The 27,789-nt window shown below is 36.5% G+C and overlaps 1 protein-coding gene and 1 long non-coding RNA gene across 3 annotated transcripts; one reads left to right on the forward strand and one right to left on the reverse strand.

Moving 5' to 3' along the window:
• The first annotated feature begins 6,957 nt into the window (after positions 1-6,957).
• Positions 6,958-26,655, forward strand: slc6a1l (solute carrier family 6 member 1, like). Of its 2 annotated transcripts, XM_084111734.1 has the most exons (15): positions 6,958-7,168; positions 8,584-8,953; positions 10,579-10,710; positions 12,015-12,115; positions 14,906-15,015; positions 15,822-15,954; positions 16,864-16,998; positions 18,662-18,765; positions 18,925-19,049; positions 19,278-19,390; positions 20,449-20,580; positions 20,693-20,795; positions 21,902-22,002; positions 23,942-24,109; positions 25,067-26,655. In XM_084111734.1, exons 2-15 carry the CDS (start codon positions 8,716-8,718, stop codon positions 25,169-25,171), a joined length of 1,800 nt encoding a protein of 599 aa, XP_083967860.1. In that variant the 5' UTR covers positions 6,958-7,168; positions 8,584-8,715; the 3' UTR covers positions 25,172-26,655. The 2 variants fall into 2 exon arrangements, with proteins under 2 accessions (XP_083967860.1, XP_083967861.1); XM_084111735.1 differs by lacking the exon at positions 6,958-7,168 and having other exon boundaries at positions 7,770-8,953.
• On the reverse strand, positions 13,530-14,375 carry LOC311081275. The gene is made up of 2 exons (XR_014605847.1): positions 14,205-14,375; positions 13,530-14,076 (listed from the first exon to the last, which is right to left on the reverse strand). It is a non-coding gene; the product is annotated as an uncharacterized lncRNA (long non-coding RNA).
• Positions 26,656-27,789: the final 1,134 nt, after the last annotated feature.

Raw genomic sequence — 27,789 nt, forward strand, 5'->3', positions numbered from 1 at the left:
AACTTTTATGACCGCAATCTGCAGTGAAAAATTCATATTAACTACACTTGGGGGCATCATTCTCTTTCCAGATAGCATACATTTTCTACAAGAGACCTGATCTCAAAGTGCAGCAAGAAATTGGAATTCCACTCAATGAGGCTCAGGAGGGACAATTTGCTGAAGGTGCAAAATTGCTGCAGGGTTAGTGGCAAATCACACAACACTGTCATCTGAGCATCTCTCATTCCCTCCCTCTTGTCTCTCAAATACACACGCTCTCCTTCTCTTTGCAGGTCCTGTGATGTAGATTTATGTCCCCTGTCACAGTATTAAAAGATGAAATTCCTCAAAGTTGTCCTGCTATCTGTGCATGCCAGGGACCCATGCAGCTCAATAACCTCTGCATTGATTTAACGCATCTGCAGGCCACACATGCACAATGAGAAGCTGTACACAACCTCTAACACTGCAAACAAATCGTCTTCCCAATGAGTATTTGTGTCTAATTATGCAGTTAAAATGTTTTAAAATCCTTAAAACGAGATGAATATACTAGACAAGCAACACAGATCAATTTGAAAAAACATTCCTCTACTTAGGTACGTTCCTATGTTCAATTCACTGCAGTTTCCAGCTAAAATGAACACTAGTGCCAGTAAAACACCAACAACTTTTGCTTTTTTTTCCAGACAAATTATGATTATCACAAAAAGAGCTCAAAGACTTGTAGAAGCAAGCGTAAATAGCTTGGTTGCTTCAGTAAACTCATTTTTATCTCACGTTTGCTTTTCTTAACAGCATCGGTTAGGTTTACGACAGGGTTTAGTATAGGTGGTACGTTAATTAAATGAACGTTCACATTGGCTGTTCATGCTTTACAAGATGTGAACAAGCAAACTGAATGGGTAGTGCACCATTTTTGGTTGTATGTTAACAGTTTCCCCCTATGTAATCACGTTTTGTTGTCACCACGAGCCTCGCCGGTTCATTGTGGGGTGTAATTAGCCTCTATTGATTTGAGGGCAGCGTACAACAAAGTGATGAAAACCAATTCTGACAACTCCAATTCTGTGCCTGTCGCTTAACGATTGCAGGCAATGACAAACCTAATGTGAGTAACCTCTGATTTGCTGTTGACATTGTGGCTGCATTTGGATATAAGTCTTTTCATTCCCAAGAAAAGTGACAAAGAGTTGTTGACATTGTGGCTGCATTTGGATATATGTCTTTTTATTCCAAGAAAAGTGACGAAGAGTGTGAATTAACATTGTACAGATATCTATTGCCACTCTCATTCGCTTTGTTAAGTTGTCTACTGGCAATGAAATTTCCTAAGTCGTGCTTCTCTTGGCGGCCAGTTTTGATAGAGACACAGAAACTACTAAAATATGCCCTTGAAGTAACTCAGTGTCTTGGCTAGCCCCATGATATATGAATATTCAATTACATATACATTGATGTAACACTCTTAATAGCTTTCCCTTGTCGTCACATAATGCATCAGGCTCCCACCCTTTAAGCCAACCAGAAGAGCCTCTTTAACCTTTAAAGATTTTATGTTCACATGAGGTCAGTTTGAAGTAAAATTATAGTGGTTGGCAATAGACATTGACATTGAAGTTGTGTCATTGCTTGGCGTATATTATATAATTCAATCTAATAATGTAATAAAGGGCTAATGGAAAAAAATTAAATAAAAAATACCACACCAAAAGATTTCAGATTGACTCCTGCAGTTCTTTTACAGTTCGAAACACACATTACCTTTTCATTTTAATGATTAATTTAATTAAAAGCACTAGGCCTTTAATCCATTGACAGAATTTGCCGTTGGAACATATTTTTACACATTCCAAACCCATATGCCATTTGCCCAGAGAGTGGTAGAGTGTTGTGCTTCACACAACATAGACACAAATGAAATGGATGGGATTCATACCAGTGTTCTTGGTCAGTTTCCCAAATATTACTCATAGGAGAGGTGCTTTTGTAAAGCTGACTTCTTTTATGAGAGCTGTCCAATTCTGTTAACAGGACACATGGAATTCTGAGGTTACTCACCCAGCATTTGATTGAGACTTTAAAGAGATTGCTTTGGCAGTGGATTACCCCAAACATTGACCCCATCTGCCACTGGTCAGCGAACAGATAGTCAAGCATACTGCAAACTGAAGTTATGGTTTCACTTTATTTTGATGGTCCCTTTAACACATTTTGTTGTCTAATAAGAAACATTGCACCTACATGCCTAGTAACTCTCATTAGAGTATTAGTAGAGTATTAGTAGACTGGTAGAGTTAGAATAAGTTGACATAGTTGCAAAGTTACTTATAGTTAGTAGAGTGTCTGTTGGAAGACCATCACAGAGTTATCAGATATTAAGCAGACAGTACACTAATACTCTAATGAGAGTTAGTTGACATGTAGTTGCAAAGTTACTTATAGTTAACAGAATGTTCAAAAGGGACCATCAAAATAAAGTGTTACCAAAGTTTTTGGTTGAATCAGTGTTGCCGTGTTTAAAATTTAACGTATGCAAAAAAAACATCTGTGAATAAAGCACTGTTTCCATCCCATGTGTCACTTCCTGGGAAACTGGCGCAAAGTATCAATAATAAAAGTGGAGGTTGCTGCAAACGGGGAAGCCAATGTGGCTCTTTATTCCTACATAATAAATTACTTGCGCTTCAGAGCAAACAGATGAAACTCAATATAACATGACAGCGTTTGGAGGCGGATGCCTGATGTTTGGGAATGCAATCGTGTGAGACAGTTCTAGGAGGTAATTATACCAAATCATTTTGATGACACTCTTTGGTTCAGGCATTTCAGAATGATTAAAACAACATTTGAGATGGTGTGTAATGAGATCAGTCTGCTGGTTAGTCCAGTTATGCCGTTCCACCATCCCCCAGTTCTGGCAGAAAAAAAATGCATTGTCATTGCACTGTATACATTAGCCACATGCACCAAAACCAGAGTTGTGGGGGAGACATTTGCCGTCAGCAAAACCAGTTTTCTGAGCAATTTTTCTAAAACAATTATCCAATCACATGATCTGCAAAGTCCCATCCAAATGTTTGTGTTTCCAGCATAGTTTATGTATGTCTTCTTATCAGATAAAATAAATTCTCGTCAATTGAGCGGATAGGTTTTATATCCCAAAATTTGCATACAAATATGTGGATGGAAACATAGCTAGTGACTTTTTGGGCATTTTTAAGACATTTTGAGACATGACTTCAGGCAAACTCCAACTGGAATGTTGGACGTTTCTTCTTTCCACCCAGACAGATTTATGAGGTGTGCATACTGTTGTTATCGCACACATTGTCAAAATTTCATATCTTGGCAGAAATAAAACTGTAAATCAGTTGCTATTATGACCTCTCTTGCTAGAAATGGACCAGATACCTGTATGGACAGACAGTTCTGGGCAGTTTCCCCAGATTTTCACACATTTTAAATGAGTAAGACTATTGCTCAACAAAACTCTAACTCTAGTTTTAAACTTTGGAGTTAACTTATCTCACCCCACTTTGTGCCGTCATGTTTGTGGGATTTTTTTTTTTTTTTTTTTGCCCATCACCCAGCATCAGTGTATGACCTCACTGGATGCTCTTGTGTCTGAATGGGATCAAATCCCCGGAGCCATGTTCCACCATCTACTGTAGTGGAAAACTGTACTGGCAGCAAAGGGAGGACAAACTTTCCGTTCATGTCCATGATTTTATAATTAAATGTGCAACAAGCAAATAAAAATGTGGTGTTTGGGTATCCGCATACTCTTCTTGGCCGTGATCTTTGTCATTCCTGCATGGAGGCACATTGTTATTAGGGGTGTCCTCTTGGACAGCCCCTTTCCTACAGAGTTTAGCTCCAGTCCTAAACAAATACCATACTCATTGGAAAAACGTTCCTGTGGCAACATTTTAGCAAAATGCAAAATACATACCAATACTTACATATCACTGCAGTTTCTAAAAGAAATGAACTCTAGAGGCAGAAAAACAGCAAACACTTTTAATCGTTTTCACAAACAAATCATGATTACAGAGGCAGATTATGGATTAATAAAGACCTTGTCCTTGCATAATTATGGACCTCAAAACACTTTTTACCATAGTGCATGATTTGTAAACTAATATATTTTGGAGTTTGCATCACCTAACCAGCTCCATATGTTCAGTTTTACTGACTTATTAAGCTTGCTCAGTAGCTCAGTTGGTACAGAATTGTACTTATGATGCGAAGAGCTCGGGTACGAATCCCGTGAAAGACGAGTCACGATATGAGAGCTCAAAGTTAAAAAAACAAGTTTAAATACCATGGTTACGATTACATTTTTATGTCGCATTTGCTTTTGTAAACACTATCGGGTAGGTTTAGGGTATAATAATATAGTGTTGGTGTACGTTATTATGAAACGTGATGGAACATTAATCTTTTAGTGCCACACACCTGACATTTCAATTCAGAACTGCAGTGATACGTACAAACTCTGATGTAATAATACATTGCCATATTCACGTTCATCTTTTCCGGAAAAAAACTAAATACGTTTTTAGCGCCACTCACTGGACATTTCACTTTAGAAACTGTTGAGAAATGTGCTTGACGCAATGTATTTTGCATTTTGCAAAAAGGTTGCCACAGGTATGTTTTTTCGAATGAGTCTGGGTTTCTCTGAATTACTTTTCAATCTTTTGGCATTACTGAAATCTTCCAGGCAGATGCTTTGGAGAACATTTGGGCTGCAGTGTGCATCAAGGTGGCTCGTTTGCTAAACTTGAACAGCCAATCAGAGTTCTCTCTCTCACCGATGGGCTGACGCCGATTCTACGTGTTAAATCGACCAAAAAATAAATAAAAAACAGATGACGTCAGACTACAGCCAACGGTGCGGAACACACTGAAAAAACTAAGTCGGACGACACTCAATAATGGCCTGAAGTTACCCAACAGCCGACCATCAGCTTGGTGTGTCCCTGGCTATAGTAGAGACTAATTGGGACAGATGTGTTGCTACAACAAACTATACATTCACACCTTACTCAAAGACTCATCATCTTACTTTCAAATAAAAGAGTTCATTATCATTTGTACTCTGTAATCATGTGAGATTTAGTAGATGTAGATGCGCCTTATAACTCAATGTATTGCTAGTAATTACTATGTTATTACTACAACAGTACATACAATCTTGGCAACAGAATTTCACATTATTGTCTTCATTAATATTTTATTTCACATCTTTAAAGGTGCATTGCGCAAGTCTCTGAGTTTTTGCAGAACTATGCCCCCTCTGGCGACAAGCGAAACTGCAACCAGAGGTGTGCACGCTCATGGACCACACGCATGCTTGCACAAGCTGTTCATAACCAAAGGAGCATCAGCCGCACAAATCTTTTGTTTACAGTCATAATGTTTTCAGAGGTAATAAAGTTATAAATCTGCAAGTAATTTTAAATATGTGAAAGGAAAGGTATTTGAGTAAATTACACATGTGTGAGGGGAAAACGGGGGTAGTAGAAAACTTCGTTTTTTCTTTCCATCTAACGTTATCTCCATGTTGAACTGTTTTATGTGTTTACTGTATCCACTTATGATTGTATTAACGTTATTATGGAAACACGTTCATGAACAATATAAGTTATTACTTTGTAAAAGCTCAAAATAATAATCATACCATACACAGTTGGTCAACAAAGTACACTCAAATGTCTCAAGGTAACGTTAATATTCATAGATTATTAGCAGCTAAGTTACATCATTTGTTGTCATAGATTTGCCGTATCAGACATTAGAGACTGGACTATATCTTACCATTTTATCAAGAAAAAAGCCAACTGAGGATCCCGTTTGAGCCCTAGAGCAGACCGAAGATTCCAACGAGCAGTATTTATATCTTTTTTACCTTTTGTACACAGCCACGTCCAAGTGATCTGAGGGCGCGGGCGCTTCCTAGTGTGTGCAGACCGGAGATCTCTCCATTTGTTGAAAGCCTTCCCGATGTTGACTCTCGTCTTATTCCGACGCCTGTGGCACTAGACAAAAGTTTTCTTTTCTTTGTCTTACGTGGAGTTTGCGTTGGGGTTTGGAATGAACTACAAGCAAGTCTCTTTGAATCCATCTTCTACTTTTGTCGAAAGTTGACTAAAGTTTTGTCGCTCGAGTTGTCTTCGCTGATACGGAGAATGGCAGCGAATACACAAACCTGCCAGACATTACCAGGTGAGCATGAACGCGCATGACGTCACACCCAGTCTCAAATTCCGTCCCGAATCCCTCTTATTTATTTTACTGTACAGGATTATAGAGGCAATCGCAGTGATCAGAGAAGGGCTCATTCAGCCCATCAGGCAAGCATGTATGGGTTAGAAAAACGGGTATTTTTAACATGAAATGTTGCGCAATGCACCTTTAAGCAAACGTATCCTCATCTAATAAAATTTTGTAAACCACACATATGGTCAGTTAAACTGTTGCATTACAGTATAGGCCTATCAAGCATTTATTGATTTTCAAATCTATTTTATTCACCTCAATAACTTTTACAAGCCAATTATAAATGTATCAGTCATAAATAGGAGCCTGGTATACATAGGAACTGATAAAGTCATGCCTTTGAGGTCAATTTTGGGAGACATCATGCTGTCTGTATTTTAGGCACTATGCCTGCTTCATTTTCAAATCCTTACAAGCTCTTTCAATGTTAGAACGGAGCACTTTTCTAAGGGGATATCCCATGGCAACCAGACTGGCACAAGAGTCGTTGCACACAAAAGCACACACTGATACACAACTAATACACACACACGCGCATAAAATATTGGATCACGGCAATCGACTCTTATTTGGTAGCCTCGGGCTCTCAGTGTGGTAAAACGATAATTCTATCAAACAACAGGTCGAAGTTTATTATCTGCAGCTCAATACCAGCCACAGGAACACCAGGGCATAGAGGGCCCCTCCAGATACATAGAGCGAGAGAGAGAAAGGGAAACTTTTTGCCCTAGCTGGGACATTGGGTCAGTTTCTTTTGGTTCTGTTGTGAATGAAGGCGCTGGGTAGTTGGTATAGTCCAACAGTTAAGATCTGTTAAGTCACTTGTGGATACATTTGAGTTCACCTATAGCTGGTGGCATCTCGACTCACCTGACTGCCGAATAAAGACGTCTCAGAGGTACAGTTATTTCCTTCTTTTATAGTGTGGTAAAATTTTATGAGCTGGGAACTCTATTGTCTATTGATGCAAACCTTGATCAATACGTCTGTATTCAATTTCCTCTGAAGCTTGTAGCCACTTAAAAGCCCGTTAAAGGATGCAGAGGAAATGTTGGAGATTTTTCAAATACTCTGCGAGCCTGAAGCAAACTTGATTCACATTGAATTGCTTACTGTGAACTACCATGGTTTAATGATACTGTTTCCAGATGTATAATGACTGTTCTTTAAATGAAAACAATGAGGAATCTGAGGGTGATTTTGTTATGCATTGGCATGCAGGTTGGAGACTTTCAAGGTTTCAGTTAATCACAAATAAATGTTGATGAATTCAACACATCAGTCGGACATGGACAAGAATTAGTGTCTTCATTAAGTCAATCTGATAATCAGCACGTCTGTCAGGAAAGTTAATGATTCTCTTGAACTGCCCCGTCTGTAGAATGAAGGTGGTTTAATTGGATTTAAAGTGAAATTACAAGGTTGAGTAGAGCTAGGACAATTTACACAGATGCTATAGAAGTAAAACATATGCAAAAAAACAAACAGACATACAAAAACATGTCGTTTTAATTCTGTATCTTACTGTATGTTGATCACAAAGCATAAGTTGACAGTATAAGACATTGTAAATATTAACCTATACACCACTATGGCGCTGTCACAAATGGCATACTTTATACAGTCTTGTGGACTTAAAATGGCTGCCGCGTGCGCGTGTCCATTAAGTCCATGAAACCGTAGGGTTTGAGTTCTGAGGTTTGAAGCGAGCTCCGCAGCAGACTTCTTCCCGACAGTCAAAGCAGCGTTACGTCACGAAAGTGCGGACTCGTAGGAAGACCACGAGTGTTTAGGGAGCCATTTGGGACAGGGCCTATGTAATCCTTGTACAAAATTATGAGCCTTTATGTTATTGTTTACATAAAAACATACATAGAACATTTTCTACACTTTTACACTACTTTACAGTTAATTTTTTATATCTTTTACAATAGTAATTTTCGACAACTGTCATCACAGTGAAGTATAGCAGGACATGATGATTGATGTAACACCATTGTGCTGTGGAATCACAATGATTATCCATGTCTACATTGCAATTATCTCATACAGTGTATTTACACATTAATAGTGTGATAACATAACTATGTTATAACCCCAGTTGTTTATACATACAATTATACAATTCTATACTATAATTTAGTACAACATTACCACTTCCAGTTCTGATCAATGGTTTACTGCAGAAACAAATATCCAACCTGCATTGATTTCACAGTAAAATTCTAAATGCAGAATTTACAGCAAGATATTACTGTTAAATATTTTTTTTAATCTTTGCTTTTTTACACTGTGACATAATTTTTTTCCCAGAAATCCCATTCAAAGTATTGAGTTTGAATGAGCAAACATTCACAGTCAGTAGCCCTGCACTTGACAACTCAATAATACATTACTGGACTGAGGTGGATTATTATCTGACGGTGGTGTGACAGTGTTCCTGTGATGGGGAAGACTGGCCAGAGCACGGTGGACCTCAACTCACCCTCAGACGTGAAGCAGGCTATCCCATTTGAGGACCTTCGTCACAACAGTGTTCCTGTAGAAGAGGAGAAGGAGAATAAAGTACCAGACAGAGGAGCGTGGAAGGGAAAATTTGACTTTCTGCTGTCCTGCGTTGGATATGCCATTGGGCTTGGAAATGTGTGGAGGTTCCCATATCTTTGCGGAAAGAATGGTGGAGGTAAGAGAAGACTGACAAAGCTATTACTGTTAAAGGAACATGCCGAGGTTTTGGGACTTTAGTTTATTCACCGTATCCCCCAGAGTTAGATAAGTCCATACATACCCTTCTCATCTCCATACGTGCCATAACTCTGTCTGACACACCCACCGCTAGCCTAGCTTAGCAGAAAGACTGGAGGTAAACGGCTCCAGCTAGCCTACTGCTCCAAATAAGTGTCAAAATAACACCAACATTTTCCTATTTACATGTTGTGATTTGTATAGTCACAGTGTGTACAAATAACAAGGTCACATGAGACACAGCCATCTTCAAAACTGTATACATACTGGGAACTATATTCTCAGAAGGCGTAGCGTGTACTCATTTGTACACGCTATGACTATAAATCACAACATGTAAATAGGTAAATGTTGGTGTTATTTTGTCACTTATTGGGAGCAGTATGCTAGCTGGAGCCATTTACCTCCAGTTTTGTGCTAAGCTAGGCTAGCGGTGGGTGCGTCAGACAGAGTTACGGCACGCACGGAGATGAAAAGGGTATGTATGGACTTATCTAACTCTGGGGGATATGGTGAATAAGCTAAAGTCCCAAAATTCGGCATGTTCCTATAAGCTGCTGAGAAGATATGCCTGGTTGGATCAATACACTTTCCAAGTTTTTGGAGTAGGTTTAGGGTTGGGGTTGGGGTTTGAATAACATTCTTGTCATTTAATCAAACATTTGCCTCTGATTTTAGGTGTAGTTAATGGTTAGTTTAGGTGTGGGATAGGAATAGGACTTAGTTTGACAAGAATATTGTACCAGGGCCAAGAAATGTTGTTCCCATGACCCAGAAACAGTTTGAAGAAGCTAGATGGGCATGTGTAATTTTATATTGTAGAATATCAACCCAGTTTTTACTACGGAAAAGACCAGCGGTGTGTTTCCCAAAAGCATACCAACTATGGTTGCAAGTTCCGTTGTTAGTTGAATGTGTTTCCCAAAATCATAGTTCCAACAAACATTCGCAAACATCATGGAAAATTGATTATAAACACAGTTTATTGTTAGTATGACATGGACTTAGATCAAGCTCTTGATCAAAGTAAGAAAGCTAATATGCAGTACAATCTATAGTTTGTAGTGCATATATATAGTAAAATTCTGTAGTAGGAATAGTCCTCAGATGCCATATTTGTTACAGCAATAATCTGACATTTACTTGATTTCATACAGATACATTAGCATAAGTTATTACTCCACTGCCTGTGTGATAATGCCATTAATGCCAGTTATATATTGTTGAACCAATGTGGCTTGAACAATGGATGTGAGACAGACTGACTGCATGGATGATCACTAGCATTATGTTACATTTATGGTGCTGGTCCGTACCATGGGATGTTGGTGTGCCTTGGTTCTTATCAGATTTCTTAACTAGCTTGACCGGCAAGACAACTAGCCATTCCAAGTGAAATGATTTCATAAGTTTCTACTGTAGAACACTAAAATACATTTCAGCTATCCAAAAGGTGATTGACCAAATGGCACACAGAATCATGCTCCAATTATTTTTCTTTTCTTCAAGATGCTAATTTTGCATATAGAAACTCTAGTGAATTTTGTATTACTTTGTCTTTAGGAGCTTTTCTCATCCCATACTTCACTACTCTGGTGTTTGCTGGTATCCCGCTCTTTCTGCTAGAGACATCATTAGGACAGTACACATCAGTAGGGGGACTGGGAGTATGGAAATTAATACCCATGATGAAAGGTGAGAAATATTTACATACACATTAGCTATTTGGGGAGTTCTTACTGAGTACCATTGCCTCACTGTATGTTTTGTATCGTCATCAAATTACAATCTGTTTTAGCAGCCAGAATTTGTTATACATAATAACATTAAATCAATGTCTAGTGGTGGAACTACTTGTTTTTTCAACCAATGGCAGATGGGGTGTGTTTGAAACTTTTTTGAGTCAATAGTTTTGTAGTTCTATTTGGTGACTCTAACAGCGCAGACAGGACCTATTATGAACTTTTTCAGTCTTGATTTTGTTTTTTGTTTTCTACTAGAATAGGTCTTCATGCATTAATTTTATTTTATTTTTAATTTTATTTTTACATATTTTACATTATTGCAGCTCCTCTCTTCCCTGTAACACTCTCTTTAGTTATGAATCGAATGGACCAGTTGTGATTAGTCAACAGTTTCAAGAGTGTTTCGGAAAAATTCACTCTCACAATAGTTTTAGCATGTTAATGGATATGACAATGTAAATGTATTTGGTATTGGCGACTAGATCGGATGAGCATGCTGTTGCTGAGCAGGTATGCCAATGATACACAGACAAGCTGCAGTGAACATTTAAGATATGCTGCTGCAGCATGAATAGGCATATATAAATCCTGAAGCAGATCGGTGGAGCTGGGGGAGGTAGAGGGTACACAGAGAATATCTGATAGCGCACTGCAGGACCAGCTTACAGCAAACACTGAACCAGACTATTTAAATGTTGAAAAAGCAAGCTCACTGGCTGCAGAATCTGCAAAGACCAATCAGCTTTTGTCATGTGGTAAATTATGTGATTGCTAGCAGATTGCATAGGACCTATCTGTTGTCAATTTTAGGAACGAAAGAACTTGTGGGATTTCTAAAGGTTTGATTCTCTCAAGTCTGCACTCAATGCATCTTTGATATCAAGAACACATCTGGGTACTTCCACGCATCCTCTGTTCTTGCGTTCTTCAGTATTGGAATTGAACATCAATGGTACGAGAACACAAGGACACAAGATCACATGAGAACGCATATTGAGAAACAGCCACTGGCTAAAATTTGAATAGCATATAATCTTACCATTTCTGCAAACAGCAGTGATATTTAATTTAAAGATAGTGGCTACTATTTTCAGTTGTGTCTAGATGGTTCTCTGAAAGTCACATGCAACATTCATTCACTTTGTTTATCCTGCAAGGCTTCTACAATCTATGTGTCTTGGCATAAACTTTCTTTTTTTTGGTTATTTGTGCTTCATCACCTGAGGTTTCACTCATAAGCTCCTCTTGTGTCAGGTGTGGGTCTGGCTGCTGTGGTTCTGTCCTTCTGGCTCAACATCTATTACATCATCATCATTGCCTGGGCTCTCTACTACCTCTTCAGCTCTTTCAAAGCGGTGAGTGTCTATCAAAAAGCACAAAGTCACCAATGTGCATTCTACTCTCTCTCTCTCTCTCTCTCTCTCTCTCTCTCTCTCTCTCTCAAAATCAAAATGTATTTTGTCTACTATAAGTTAAAAATGACTCATCAACTTTTTGCATAAGAATGTGGGGGTTTTATTTGTTATATGTTATCCTTTGATCTCTAAATAATCATTTGATTACTTAATGAAAAAAATGTTAGGCTATCACAATGATTTTTTAATTGCATTCATTGGTCAAATAGGTTTTGTGGTGTTAATTCTCACCATCCGTGTCTTTATCTGCTCCAGTGAATTGAGCTTCACTTGCCTGGAATTTCTTGAAAGTCTTCTCAGAATTGTTCCTTCTTTCAAGTTCTCTCTTCCTCCCTTTTCTCTGTATCCCTCTCCGCCTCCTTGACCCCCTTAAGCTTTCTGTGGCTCTGTCTTTGCTCTAGAGAGTGTTTTAAAGGCTCCACAGAAATAATAACTGCCTCTGTTTTGTGGAAATCGAAGTGCAGTTTCTGCCATGGGAATAAGAGCTTGTCTCTAAAGCAGTGCAGAGGGAATCTGAAACAAAAAAGGCCTTTGTTTTGTGAATGCATTGTGCTGTTATTTTGTAATGCTTTTTATTTTCCATATATATATATATATATATATATTTGAACAAATAATTTTTAAAACATTTGTCTGATGGACTGAAATGGAGTGGGGAAAAATCTTGTAGGCTTACATTGGAGGAGGGACCGTAACCAGTCAGAACACATTCCATCTAGCAACAACCAAGAACACCTAAATGACCAAAATGGCATGTGACGATAATAAACTACTAAGCATAGCAACGCCCTGGTAACCACCTTAAACCCTAGCAACTGCATAGTAACCAAATAAAAAACAACTTCAAAGAAGAACACTTACTTAGCATACTTTCCAAAAGATTATTATCTTATAACACAAATAATATAGGCTACTTTAAAAGAATATACTTAAGTGCAATCTCAATGCAATATTTTCGTACACTTATTTGCATGCTAATTGCAACTAAATGGAAATTGAATTATCATTTAATTAAGTACGTAAATATGTTAATGTAGCGCTTTCAACCCTTTCCTACATGGTTAGATAATGGAGCGCTCTGAGTTCGTATGAATAAACTTTGTTTTATCAACTATTGTGAGCTATGTGTGCCTATTTACTCACTTCAACTTATTCTGTGTAACTGTGTTTGTTACTTAACTCCTTGGGTCCCTTAAACTTTAAAATAAAAATCACATAAACAATTATGAATTAGGATTTTAGAATTTAACTTCTGTTAATAAAGTAATTGTTTAACCAAAAATAAATAAATCTCAATGTATATTTATATCCCTTATGTTACCTCAAATAATAATAAATTGAAAACACTCAAGTATACTGTAAGTTAAATAACAATTTACTGAAAAAAATGTAAAAGGATCAAGTTTCAGGAATTTCAACAATTCACAGAGATGAATCAAAAAAAATAAATCAAATACACATTTCACATATTCACAATTTTGTAAATAGTTATTTGTTTCCCTCTTTTTGGGTATACTTCAAACTTGAGTCCCCAAACTCTCTCAAATTCAAAATACTCTTTAACCAAATACTAAGCCGGCAATATGAGCTCACACTTAACCTTCAATCGGTAAGTCTTTCATTGTCACGTTGCAGGCCTGTTTGATGCTGGGGTACGTTGTGGTCAACAAACCAACAAAAGACCGCTTCACTCAACAATGAGCAACAAACAAAAAAAATACCTTAATATCCCCAATCAGAAGAGCGTGTTTCACCTCACGACGTTAGATGTCCGTCAACCCCACGATCGCGGCGATTTCCTTATAAGGCCACAGGAATTCCGAGCACTCACGTTAACTCAAGTCATCTGGACTCATCCTCATCTGAAACTGCCACGAATCCTCATGCTGACGACTCGCCAACTAAACACACAATCCATCCGAGCAAGATAGACACGGTTCAGTCTCTTTAAATAGTCCATTCGCTGTATTAGTAAATGGAGGCTGGAATAACTACAACCAGAAATATTTTGTGGAGAAATAATTCTTACCCGTCTCTGTAGTATAAGTTTCTGTTCTCGTTTTGACAACACACTAACTACATTAACTATTGAAACACATTATAGTATTAGTTATACTATATATTTTGTGAAACAATATCACACCAGATGAGCGCACGCTCTTCTCTCTCGTGCTCTCCCAATTCTTCCTCGTTCAACTTTGCCCTCAATTCTTCCCGCCCCCTTCACCTTAATCTAGAGCATTGATTGGACACCCAACATGGACAAGTGAATTCGATTGGATAAACAATAGAAATATCAAAATACAAAAATAATAAAAATAATAAATATCAACTTAATTAACATAGAACTTATTCACAACCATATACATTTATAGAATGCACATGAAATATAAACATGTATATAAAAAAACCTTGTAAATTATTACACTGGGTTACATTAAGAAACATAGGCATGAAAGTGTACTCTCCTTAAATACACTTAAGCGGTCTTTTAATTATTATATTATCTGCAAGTACAATTTGTTAAATATTATTTTAATTATTGAAGCACACTACAAGTGTGAACAGAACAGGTGCAGGAACTAATTAACAACCAGGAAAACTGATGATAACTGCAAACTCAGGGAAAACACAGGAACATAATAGAACATGTGACAACAATGAAGCACACTTTCCTTTCACAAGGGTATTCCAAATCTTCACCCATTTTAATACTCTGTCTCTCCTTAGGAGTTACCATGGCAAACTTGTGATCACCCTTGGAACACTGATCGCTGCTTTTCCAACTACAGTTTGATGGACACCACCAACCTGACCAGCGCCGTCACTGAGTTCTGGGAGTGAGTCAACACAATTGTGATTTTAACACTTTGGTGTTAAACCAAACAGTTGTATTGTAAGCTAAAATCCTGTTGCACTGATCAAATAGATATTTCCCTGTCTGAGCTGTGCTTAGTGGTTAGCACAAGTGGTTAGACTTTTTCTGATTCCTTCAAGAATAATTTTCTTGTTTTGTTATCATTTACTTTCATCTGTGGAGCACAATAGTTGGAACAATGTTCACACTGCCCTTTTCTACATTATGAATATGTCTTGACCACAGAACTCATAATCTCAAATTTGGTCGTGTACAAGAAGGCCTTTGCACAAATTTGATAGGTTATGTCATGCACAAGATTGAAATCAAGTTTGGAATCATTGACATCAAACCCTGACGTGTATGTTTGAATGTGCAAATGTGTTACCAACCCAATCTCACGACAATTTGTACGCATTTTTACGAGGTGGCTAATTCGTATGAATTCATGTGACCTCACTCGTACGAATTCGTATGATTTTTGCTAAATCGTATACATATTTTACGAGTTGTCCAATTCGTATGAATTCGTACGAATGACCTAGCCCTGACCCCGCCCCTAAACCTACCCATCACTGGGGTTTAGACAAATCGTCAGAGTGAGGTTGTACGAATTCGTACAAATTAGCCACCTCATACTCACATGTACGAATTCGTACGAATTGTTTGTGAGATAGCATTGGTTATACTGTTTCTTTAACTATTTCTTTCTTTCCCGTTCAAAACATTGACCAACAAAAGCATAATCATGTTTAATGCCTAACTAACAGATATTTGTTAACTCTATAGGAGGAACATGCATCAGTTAACAAATGGTTTGGAGGAACCAGGGGAATTGCGCTGGCCGTTGGTTGGAACTTTGGCGTTGTCTTGGATTCTTGTTTATTTCTCAATCTGGAAAGGAGTGGAGTGGACGGGGAAGGTGTGATATTATTTCTATTCCTCATAGACAACAACCCAGAATGTTGTATTACCTATCCTCACCCCCTTTGCGCATACTTGCCTTCTCTTTTATCTCATTTATTCACAGGCTTGCTTTTGGTTTCTTCTTGTTTTTTCCATTTCAGGGCAAGCTTTATTGATCAGAGGTTGATTTTTCAAAGCCCAGTTGACTTCATGAAGTTATAAATCATGTTTTATGTATTGTGTTGTTTCTTTCTACAAATCCACAGGAGAACTAAAAAAAAAAGAGTCTTGGAAGCATTTGATGAGAAATCTTGATGAGTTCAGATCTTTAACTTTAAATTGCAGACTTTGGCAAATCTGAGCACAGTTTTGCGATCTCTTCAGAACTGTTTTTCCCCTTAGGAAAAAGAAGCAGGAAACTCAACTGTGGAAGCTCAGTTCGATCTCATTACTTTCTCGATATACATAATGTATTTATTTAGCATATTATACATTCTTGTTGTCCAAGTCCATTTTTTGACATAAGTGTTGCAGAAATTGCAGTTTAAGCACTATGATGAGTAGCCGACGGACATGTCTTAAATTGTAAGCCATTTTAATTATTTATTTATTTATTTATTTTCCTGGAGAGAAGGGAAAATGGCTCTCTTTATCTGCCCTTTCTCTGTGGATAATTGAATTTTAATGTGATCTCTGCTCTGGGGAAGAAGACATACATTTTCCGACACTCTATAACCTTGATGGACATAACTAATTAAGGACAATCATTATCCTACACAGCAAAAACACGTTCCTACCAATCATCAAACAGAAGCCAGAGAAAGCATTACACTAACATATTAATAATGTTGTCCTCTACACCTACTTTAAAATGATTCACTCTGTAACTCTCTCTCTCTTTTCATTTATCTCTTGGCCTCCTCAGGTGGTGTATTTCTCAGCCACATATCCCTACTTCATGCTCTTTATTCTGTTTTTCCGTGGAGTCACTCTCCCTGGGGCGATAGATGGCGTTCGCTTTTATATCACCCCAGACTTCAAAAAGCTTTTAAAATCTGAGGTAAAAATCCTGAAATGTATTTTAGATTTTGAATGATATTTGATATATTAAAATATGACATCTTGAATTTGAAAACTTAAAACACATGTACATCATTTCAGAACATTCATGTTTGAAAGTGCTGGGGAATAACATTCAGCGGATTGACAGCTGATTTCACAGGACCATGCTCATATTCATAGATATTCACATTTTTCATCAATGATAGACACTAAGTTAAACAATATTGACATTAAGGTAATCTAAAACATAAACACCTTTGTGTTTTCACACCCTTGTGGAAAACACTTTTGAGTATGATAATAAAATAAATTATCATGGAAATGATTAGAGCAGAGTAGAATATTTAAAATTATATATTTTAAATAGTATATTTAAAAGAACATTACCTAAATGTGAACTGAATGTAATGTTAATTGTATGTTAGTTGTAATTAAATGAAAACATTTTCTAGTTTAATTTTATATTAAATGCAATTAGCTGAAGTGCTTTTTTGTGATTTCATAATTATGTCCATTTTCTTTTAAATATAGTTAAATATAGTGTTCTGCTGAATGTACTAACAAGCATTTATGGTAAACTGAAATATAATATCATTACTATTCAACTATACAAAATATTTTTGTAGTTACATTTGTACTGATAAATTTGCAATTTAGTACATTTAAAATATATAAACTTTAAATGTAATATCTGTTAAAGAATTTTGCATGTGCTTTAGTATGTTCATCAACATATCAAAATAAGTGAACTTATTTTTAAAGCACAACACAAGATTATTAAAATATAATGATTTAAAATGTGATAAGCATCTTAACAAAAGAGAACTTGCAAAGAAACATATCCATGAAACTGAACCCTCTTTACACTTAAATGGCCTTTTATTTTATCAATATTATATTATCTACAAGTACATTTTTTTACTTAAATATATGAAGTTACAAGTAGCCTACATATTCAATTTTCAATACACAGATCCTGAGCCAATAACCACGTGTGATAGAATGAATCTTTTATTATTAAATATTAGATAGACTAATATAGCCTTCACTTCATAACAGGATGATACAGTGTTTGAGAATGTGTTTATTTTGACTATCAATAGTATGCACACCTTACTATTTTTCATTTACTGTAACCACTGTTTCAATTATACAGTGTGGGTGTAATGAAGGTAATCAGCCTTTTTGTATTTCTAGATTAATTCAATGATGTTTTAAATTTTATAACATAATTACTGTTAATATTTGAGACATATTTGAAGCTTTAGGATAAGCATTTTTCTGAGTAAGTGAGCAAACCCAAAATGTTTTAACTCTAAATGACCATACTCTAAGCCCCCCTTAAAATATTACTGAGACTTTAACTGTTGCTGTCCGTAAATTTCACAGACAAGCTTTTACTCTTTTCTGTGTCCACGGAGGATGCCATTTTAGCTTCAGTATTTTCCAGACATTATTATTCAAAGATATGGTATCCTCAATATTTCTGTTCTCTCTTATCTTGCAACATGCCAAGCTTTACTTTAAGAAGAGCTTAAGTAGTTTACAGAAATCTTCAGGTTGGCTAAATCATAAATCAAATGCATGTAACTAACAAAAATGGTAATATGCACTGACAGTTCTGATCCTATCAATATTTCTCATTTTGCATTTCTTCTCAGGTGTGGTTGGATGCTGCCACTCAGATCTTCTTCTCGTATGGTCTGGGTTTAGGTTCTCTCATTGCTCTGGGAAGTTACAACTCCTACAACAATAATGTCTACAAGTAAGAAATACTAGTCTCTGTCCAGATGTTCAGACATTATGTACATGTGGTGTGTACTTGTCATGCAATCTGATGTGCAGAATTGCCTTTTCTCTGAAATTATGGTGTACCATTTTTTCACTTTTGATTCAGTTGACCTGATTGTTGTTCCATCTATAGAGATTCTATCATTGTGTGCTGTATAAACTCCTGCACCAGTATGTTTGCGGGGATCGTCATATTTTCCATTGTGGGCTTTATGTCGCACATCACAAAGAGACCCATTGAAGAACTGGCTGCTTCAGGTCATTATGTCTCTTACACATTTACAAATTCCATTATTGCAAACTTTAGCAACTTAACTCAACCTAACTATAGCATATTTTTAAAAATAGTTATTACAGAACATTGTATTTAAAGCAATCATGACTTGATGATTTGGCATGAACATGACATGCTTTCTTTTTTCTTTTTTTTTTTGGTAAAGTTTGAAATGGTGAAATTAGACTCATATTTACACTTATGATGTTTAGGTCCTGGTTTGGCATTTCTGGCCTATCCACAAGCAGTCACACAGCTTCCCATGTCTTCACTCTGGTCTATTCTCTTCTTCTCAATGCTCATGATGCTGGGATTGGACAGTCAGGTACCACACACACACACACACACACACACACACACACACACACACACACACACACACACATTCTATTTGCAATCTATTTGACAAATCAAAATAATTTATTATTTGTAGTAGCCGACATTATTCCACAGACACTATGGCATTATTTTTATGCTATCGCTAGAGCTTGAGGTTTATTGAACCCACAATACTCCTCTAATGGTACATTTAGCAGCATTGCACGCACCATTATTCTTCTATAGATTTCAGAGCTTAATGATTTTTTTAATTATTCGAATTAAACAATTTACATATAATTCATGTAGTGTTATTTTAGCTTTGTTGTGTTAGGTGTGTGACAGTTATGCCAGTGATAGAATTGATCACAAGAGAATTCAGCACATAAAATTTAGTCTCTTCACATAGCCATTTTAGCTATTGTTAGAGAACATAGAAACATAAAGTATAGCAACAGTTATTTTTTTTGTGTTTACTTTCTATTAATAAGTAACTGCTGTAACACCATAGGCACTGACTCTTTGAAACTTAAAAACAAACTTAAACAATTTTATCATACAAATCTTACTTGAAAATATTAATAATAAATAATTAATAAATATTTTGTTTTAGAGTTATTTTGGCCCAAATTTTGAAACTCATTCATTTACTTAAAAAAAAAAGGTAACAAAAAGCATACAATTTTAAAGTTACTCCAAAGCTTTGCTGCAGAAATTTGTTTCTATTTCCTGCACTGTAAAAAATTATATGATCAATAAGTTATGATAACATATGTTTTTTACATTGCTTTAACTCATCAAAATAAGTTTTTAAAGTCTTTTTTTTTTTTTTTGTCAGTTGAAATGACTTAAACATCCAAGGTGATTGTACTTAAAAATTTAAGGCAGCAACTTTTGTTTACAGTGTAGTTTTAAAATAGCTAACTACTAAAAATGCTAATAATTTAATATATTATGTTGATGTGTGAAGTGGAATTGCTCAAACATGGTTTCCAGTACGTTTTTATAAAAGTGCCCAGCGGTCAACCGTCATGAAAGCACTGTTTGCACACTTGTCTGTGACAGTTTTGTACAGTGGAAGGCTTCATAACCGCTCTAATGGACGAATATCCCACAGTCCTGAGGAAGAGAAAGAAAGTCTTCATCCTCATTGTCTGCATTGTATCCTTCATCATCGGCTTCTCCAACATCACCCAGGTAAAGATGACTGCCTGAAAACTGTTGTATTAGTGTTTTATAACTGTCTGTTCTCTTCAGCGTCAGACAGTAAGTTATGATCTTATAGTAATGTGTGTGCTCTTTTTTTTAGGGCGGCTTATACGTATTCAAATTGTTTGACTACTACTCGGCCAGTGGAATGTGTCTTCTGTTCTTGATCTTCTTTGAGACAACCTCCATTTCTTGGTTTTACGGTACATCTCCTAATATAAACTTAGACTAGACTACACAGGGTTGAGACATTTTTAGTTTGACAAATATATGTATACATATATATATATATAGATGTGAATGTGATCGAAAGTTTCTTAAAAATGAACAGTTCAAGCTAAACTCTGTACAATAATGTTAAAGGAATATTCTGGGTTAAATACAGTTTAAGCTCAAGGTGCGGACACATTTACCTTTATTTGATGAATTTTCACAGGCTTTTCAATAGCGATTGTGAATTTCACTTGAGGGCAAACGATTTCCCTATGTAGATTTTACATTTGTTAAAGTTGGTCATGCAGATTTGCCACGTTGACTTGATTTGAAAGTGGCTTCTGTGAGAGCAGTGCTTCAAACATCATTGCACTAATAACAATAGATAAAGGATTTTTTGTGCCCGCAAAATTTCATAAAAATTCTGCTAATTTGACCACACCTTCAGTTTGGAATAAAAAGGTATGAGAAAGTCTTTAAAGATACAGTATGTGTACATTAATTGTTAAATTGTTCTGTATGAAGTTATATATTTTGATGCATTGATTTCCATTGGAAGTGCATTATTGTAAATACTGTGTTTAAATATGAGGGAGTCATATATGAAAGTTAATAGGCTACATGTAGGTCCCTGAACCCGTGTGTGTGTGTGTGTGTGTGTGTGTGTGTGTGTGTGTGTGTGTGTGAGTTTGTTTTCATGACAACTGAGGACATTTTTATGATAACACACCTGCAAATGAGGACACTCGGGAAAATAGGTGATATATGAGGACATTTTGGGTGTCCTCATTTTTCAAATGGCTTTAAAAACATACTAAGCAGTGTTTTTTTTTATGTAAAAATGCAGAATGTTTCCTGTGATGGGTAGGTTTAGGGATAGGGGCAGTGTAAGGGGATAGAATATACAGTTTGTACAGTATAAAAACCATTACGCCTATGGAATGTCCTCACAAATCACATAAACATGGCTGTGTGTGTGTGTGTGTGTGTGTGTGTGTGTGTGTGTGTGTGTGTGTGTGTGTGTGTGTGTGTGTGTGTGTGTGTGTGTGTGTGTGTGTGTGTGTGTGTGTGTGTGTGTTCTGTTCTCTCTCTCTAGGTGCAGAGAAATTTTATAAAAATATTGAAGACATGATTGGTTATCGGCCTTGTGGCTTTTGGAAACAATGCTGGATGTACTTTACTCCAACAATTTGTTTGGTAAGTATATCACTTGCAACTTGCAACATCTTTGATATGTTTTCAAAGTTGAACTACTTTAAACTAGACAGGGTTGCAATTGAAAGATGCGTTCACACTTGTAGTTTGGTTCACTTGGTCCTTTTGGTCCGGACCAAAAAAGTCCTGGTTTGCACTATAACTTTTAACACCGAAATATTTAAAACTACACACACAAACATGTTGCTTGTCGAATGTATATAACAATATAACCAAAACAATACTGTGCACTGGGCTAAATGTGCTCGTTGTATGTGCGTACATATGATGGTATATGGTGGAGCTGACAACTTGTAAAAACCAGGTATGCTTGAGCATTCTGTCCTTTTTAGTAGAGGTCGAGCAATAATGGATTTTACCAATGCCGATTAACCGATTAATCAACCAATTATTTTTTAAATGGATAATGAATAAAACCAACATAACATATAAAATAGTGCTGAACTTTATTATAGAAATAAAACAACAGTAATGGACCATGAAAATATACTGTACTTTTCTAAATATAAATAATACTAATTTATTATTTATACCTTGATCATTCATGTTAATTCATAGTGCATTACCTAATGTTAAGAGACACAACTTTAAAATGTAAAAATGTATTAGTAAATGTTGAAATTATCAATGAAAATACTTTTATTAACCTTAGTCAAGGTTACAAATGGACTCTTATTGTTATCATTTCATATAAATCCAAACAGTTATGCTTGAAGGTGGCGCTCTTTACATATCTACACAAAGGCCATAGCATTGAAATTAGATACACATGTGTATTGTAGGTATATATCACACTTTACTTGCTTCTATTTTAGAACACTTGATGATTATCTAATCAAAATAACAAATTATCTATTACAGAGAAGATAAAAAAGAACTGAAATTGGTTTCTGATATGTTTCTGTTGCCTGCATGAACATACATATTTGCTTTCTTATGTCACTAGCTTTAAATATGCAACTTCGCTGGAGAATGAATGCATAAAAGCGACCAACAGGATGTAAATTAATTCAAATAGATGCTAACAATCATGACATTAAACATTTGGGTTGGACTTGTGTGTGTTTTTGTCACATTGTTTTAACCGCTTATGATACTAATGTTAGCGTCCTCTCAGCCTCAACGACAAACATGCTGCTGTTCTACACTAATGCAGCATCTAGTCAACAAATGAATTACTTCATAATGATATGAAAACGTACTGTAGTGTACTGTATACATACCGTTTCGTTGTCTGTTTTAAATCCACATCTGAAATGTCCCGCTGCAGCGTGCTGCCTGACGTCAAAACAAACTCCTCGAAGCGTCAGTGCTAGTTTTTATTTCGCCTCTAGAGGCCGCTCTCGTACTGTATAATGATATTGGGCCCTTCTCAGCTGATCCAGCAACAGATGCAACCCGGAAAAAGTATCAGTATAGATTTTTTCTAATAACCAATTGCACCAGCAATCGGTTATCTGTGCCGTAATCGAGTGTAATTGGTAATCGTTATCTGTTAATCGGCAAAACCGAATAATCAGTTGACTTCTACTTTTTAGGGTTGCATCTTGTGACTTCATGTCCTGTTTTTGGTTCGTTGACCTGTCTTTGGTTCGTGTTGCATTGATATTTCATTCGAACCGCACCAGAGTTCGTTTAAAAGCGGACCGAGACTCATTTTTTAGCAATTTGGGTTCACTTGTTTGGTGCACACCAGGTTTCGGATGGTAGCGTTCACACTTGAACCGCATTAACAGAGCAATCGGACCATGGCTCTTTTTAATCGAACCAAACATGCCAAGTGTGAACACATCCTATGAATTAAATCACTTTTATCCTTTCATTCAACTGTATGGTGAATTACGTAATTGGTTTTCCAGTTAAACACTCATGTCCTTAATGAACTGAGGATTGATTTGTCTTATGTGTTTCCTGATTGTAGGGTGTTTTCACATTCAGTGCCATAGAAATGACTCCTCTGACATTAGGGAAGTATGTGTACCCGGCCTGGGGTCAGGGCATCGGCTGGCTAATGTCGCTTTCTTCCATGATTCTTATACCCGGATATATCATCTATATGTTCATCACTACCAAAGGCAGCATCCGACAGGCAAGACCTCTCAGATAAATATTATAAAACTTGTACCTTTTGGGGTACAACAGCCTGTCACTTGGGCAGTACACATAAAGGGACGTCTTTGTACGTTATTTAGCCATACAAGTTAATTGTAGTGCCTTAAGGCTACATACAATACTTTTAGGGGTTGATAAGGTACAAAGTTGTCCTTTTAAAGGAACTGCCCCAGTGACAAACTGCTGTACCCCTAAAAGTATTTTATTTTTATTACAATTTTTCTGACAGTTTGTTTCTGGCCCAACAATTTTTACATTTTGTCACAGTTGCTTCTTTGCCAACGGCTTCCAAATGTACTTCCTTCTCTATAAACCCCCTTCCTTCCCAACTTCCTTCTGAATTCAAAACATCCTTCATTTTGATCTCACAAACTTCCTTCCTTTCAAACAGGGTAACAAGTTCTGAACTTCCAAATGTACTTTCTTTCTTATTAACTCCTTTCCCCACTTCCTTCGAATCTTCCTTCCTTCGTTCCAAGCAAACCAACCTCTGAATAATTAAAAATACATCCTTCCTTCTGTTCTTCCTTCCTTCAGAATAAACTTGCAAACCTTCAAACCTTTGAAAAACCTTGTCAAAACTTTGAAAGTCCTTTCCTTTCAAACTTCCCTTCTGAACAAACAAACTTCCGAACTTTCAAATATACTCCCACATGAACTTCCTTTCAGCTAAACCTCTTTTCTCCCTTCTTTCATTCTTCCTCCTGAACAAACTTGCAAATAAACTTACTTCACTCTGGATGTATTTTTTCCAAACTTGCATACTTCCTTCATTTGGAAATTCCAAATGTACTTCCTTCTAAAATTCCTTCCTTCCAACAATTTCTCTCTCTCTCTCTCTCTCTCTCTCTCTCTCTCTCTCTCTCTCTCTCTCTCTCTCTCATTCTGTAGTAAAGTACAATAATTGTCATTGGTTATTATTTTTCCCTCTCAGCGCTGGCACAAGATGACCAAACCCAGAGAGGTCCCAATTTCGGATGCCAATGATCTCGCACAACAATCCTCACGGACAGGAAGTATGGATGAAGCTTCAGTCTGACATCATTTCCTCTTTCCTGTACAATGGCCATTAAACCAATGGCAAAATAACTATTCCTCCATTCCATTCTTTTTTTTTCTGTTGGAGAATCTACAGCAGATTGAAGTGGATTACGCACGTTCATCTGTTTTCTTGCATTTCTTTCTCTACATCCCTCTCTGATGTTGCATCACGTAATATGAGGGGGGGCTGCAGCCTGTCAAGTCAAGTCACGTTTATTTATATAGCGCTTTTTACAATACAGATTGTATCAAAGCAGCTTCACAGTGATAACATGAAAATAATACAACAAAGTTTGTTTCTAGAAGAAAATTGTGTCATCGTCCACCTTAAGTAAGGCAGATCAGTAATATTGTTGAATATTAAATGTCCCCAACTAAGCAAGCCAAAAGCCAAGGCAACAGTGGCAAGGAACCAAAACTCCATCAAGGTGACAGAATGGAGAAAAAAACCTTGGGAGAAACCAGGCTCAGTCGGGGGCCAGTTCTCCTCTGGCCAACAAGCGAAAAGTGTATGATTATGATCCAGGCAGCATTACAGGTCAGTAGTCAGATTGGATCAGAACATTCAGAATATTAGTCAGAATATAGTCTGTCTTGAGAGGAGAAATAAATTTCAGTGACTCTCAGTATAAAGCTAGAAATAATCCAGGCAGTTGATAGGCCACTGGAAGGCCTACGTAACCGTTGCATTCCTGTGTAATATACAATTTCTCACAGTATTTACTGTACCTCAAGTTGGTGAGTGAATGCATGTGTTTAGAGGTCTGTTTCTCTTGGTTTCAGCATATATGGTAATATTATAGTGGCTCAAAAGGCCATGTATGATTATTCTTGTTACAATGTATTGAACTAATTTAACTACAGGAAATCCATTTGTATTTTTGAAAGAACTGGAATGACAGAATGAAATTGACACAAGGTAGTTGACACAACACATGTACACTGTTTTTTTTTTTTATCAACATTAAGATTTTAGGTTCAAAATTGAATGTATAAGGGAGAGTGTATAGGTCCCGTAACTGTCCACCATTTATTTTTCACCATTTTAATAACTTTTTGCCTTTACAAGCTCATTTTATATGGCCTTGCAGTGTGCCAAATTTTGCAGTACAATTAGTCCCTCAATTAATATGAGGTGATAAAGGCTGCATGCATAATAATAATAATAATAATAATTAGAAAAGCATTAGCAAACTAGTAAAATAGATTCAGATGGAGGTTTGTATGTCATACTGCAAGAAATGTAAACTTCACAAAAGTATAAGGTTATGGTCTAATGAAACCTAAATGAGATATCATATAAAACAGACTGAAAATCTAGTATCTTGAAAAACTTAACTCAAAAAAGTTGTGTAAATTAGTTTTGTTTGCAACGTATTGATTTGTTCATGTGAAAAAAGTCATTTTCTCATCTGATTTATTATTAAAACTGCTCCTTAAACAGGTTTTACATCATAAAATGTCTTTTCTGTGAACCTCGAAGACTTTCTGGGTTTCTGTTTTTTTTTTTTCTGGGCATCATTTGTTAGATGGCAATATTGTTTTAATCAAATGGAAAACAAAAAGATTGTGTAAACCATGCATTGTTTTCATTCATTTCAGCATTTACATTACAGCATTCATGTTAAAGTGTAGTAAGAACTAAGTCATGCTAATGTACATACTTCATATAACTTTTTTTCTGAGCATGCTTGTGAATACATCAGGATTATTAGTATTGTATCTAATTCTATTTACATATAATATGTGTAACATACACTGTAATAGACAATATTTTTAAAGTAGACGACATTCAATTTGAAATAATGGAAATAAGGCTATGAGAGTCCTATCTGTAAAATCAATTTAACTGTTAATCATTTAAGCTACGTTAACACAACAATAATGTACTAAAAATGGAAAAGTTTGCCTTTGCAGCCGACAACGTTGTCAAAACAATCCCCGTTCACACAGATCCACAAAAACAACTAAATGCTATATTATGCATGTGTAACGGAAGCAAGCTAATAGTTGTGCATGTAAACCTCACTCTCCTGGCCTCAAGAGGCGCACTAGTGACTGAAACTAGAGACTGGTCTTTAGCGTCCTTGTTAGCACGCCCACTTCCCATGCTGGAGACACCGGTTCAAATCCCGATCGGAGTGGGTCGAGTAGGACTGGTTACATTTGGTGCCTTGACCCGGATGGGAGTGAGGTTTAGGGGGTTGAGTGTAACAGAAGCAAACTAGTAAGAGCTGTGCGAGTAAACCTCACTCCCCAGGCCTTAAGAGGCATGCTAGCGACTGATGCTAGACACTGCGGTCCTTAGCATGCGGTCCTGACGTATTTCCTGTTGAAGTTTGGGTGGGACATATCGAAGGTCTCAAGCTTTCATAGACATGAACTAAAACATTGATTTCATGGAGTCTTTAACATCGTACAGCATATTGAATTTATTCAATATAGTCTCTTTTTCATTTTACATCAAATTAAATGGGCCTATGCCATGTGCTCTGATCAAGGTCTATGTGAAGTGTTACCAAAGCTACAAAGATAACGTTTATTGTGATGATTGTATTTGTTTTTATCCTCACAAAATAATTTGTTGATTAGTTTCAAATTGTATAAAAGCAAAAA

The sequence above is a fragment of the Abramis brama genome (genome assembly GCF_963993115.1).
Source record: "Abramis brama genome assembly, chromosome: 4".
NCBI classification, from domain to species: Eukaryota; Metazoa; Chordata; class Actinopteri; order Cypriniformes; family Leuciscidae; genus Abramis; species Abramis brama.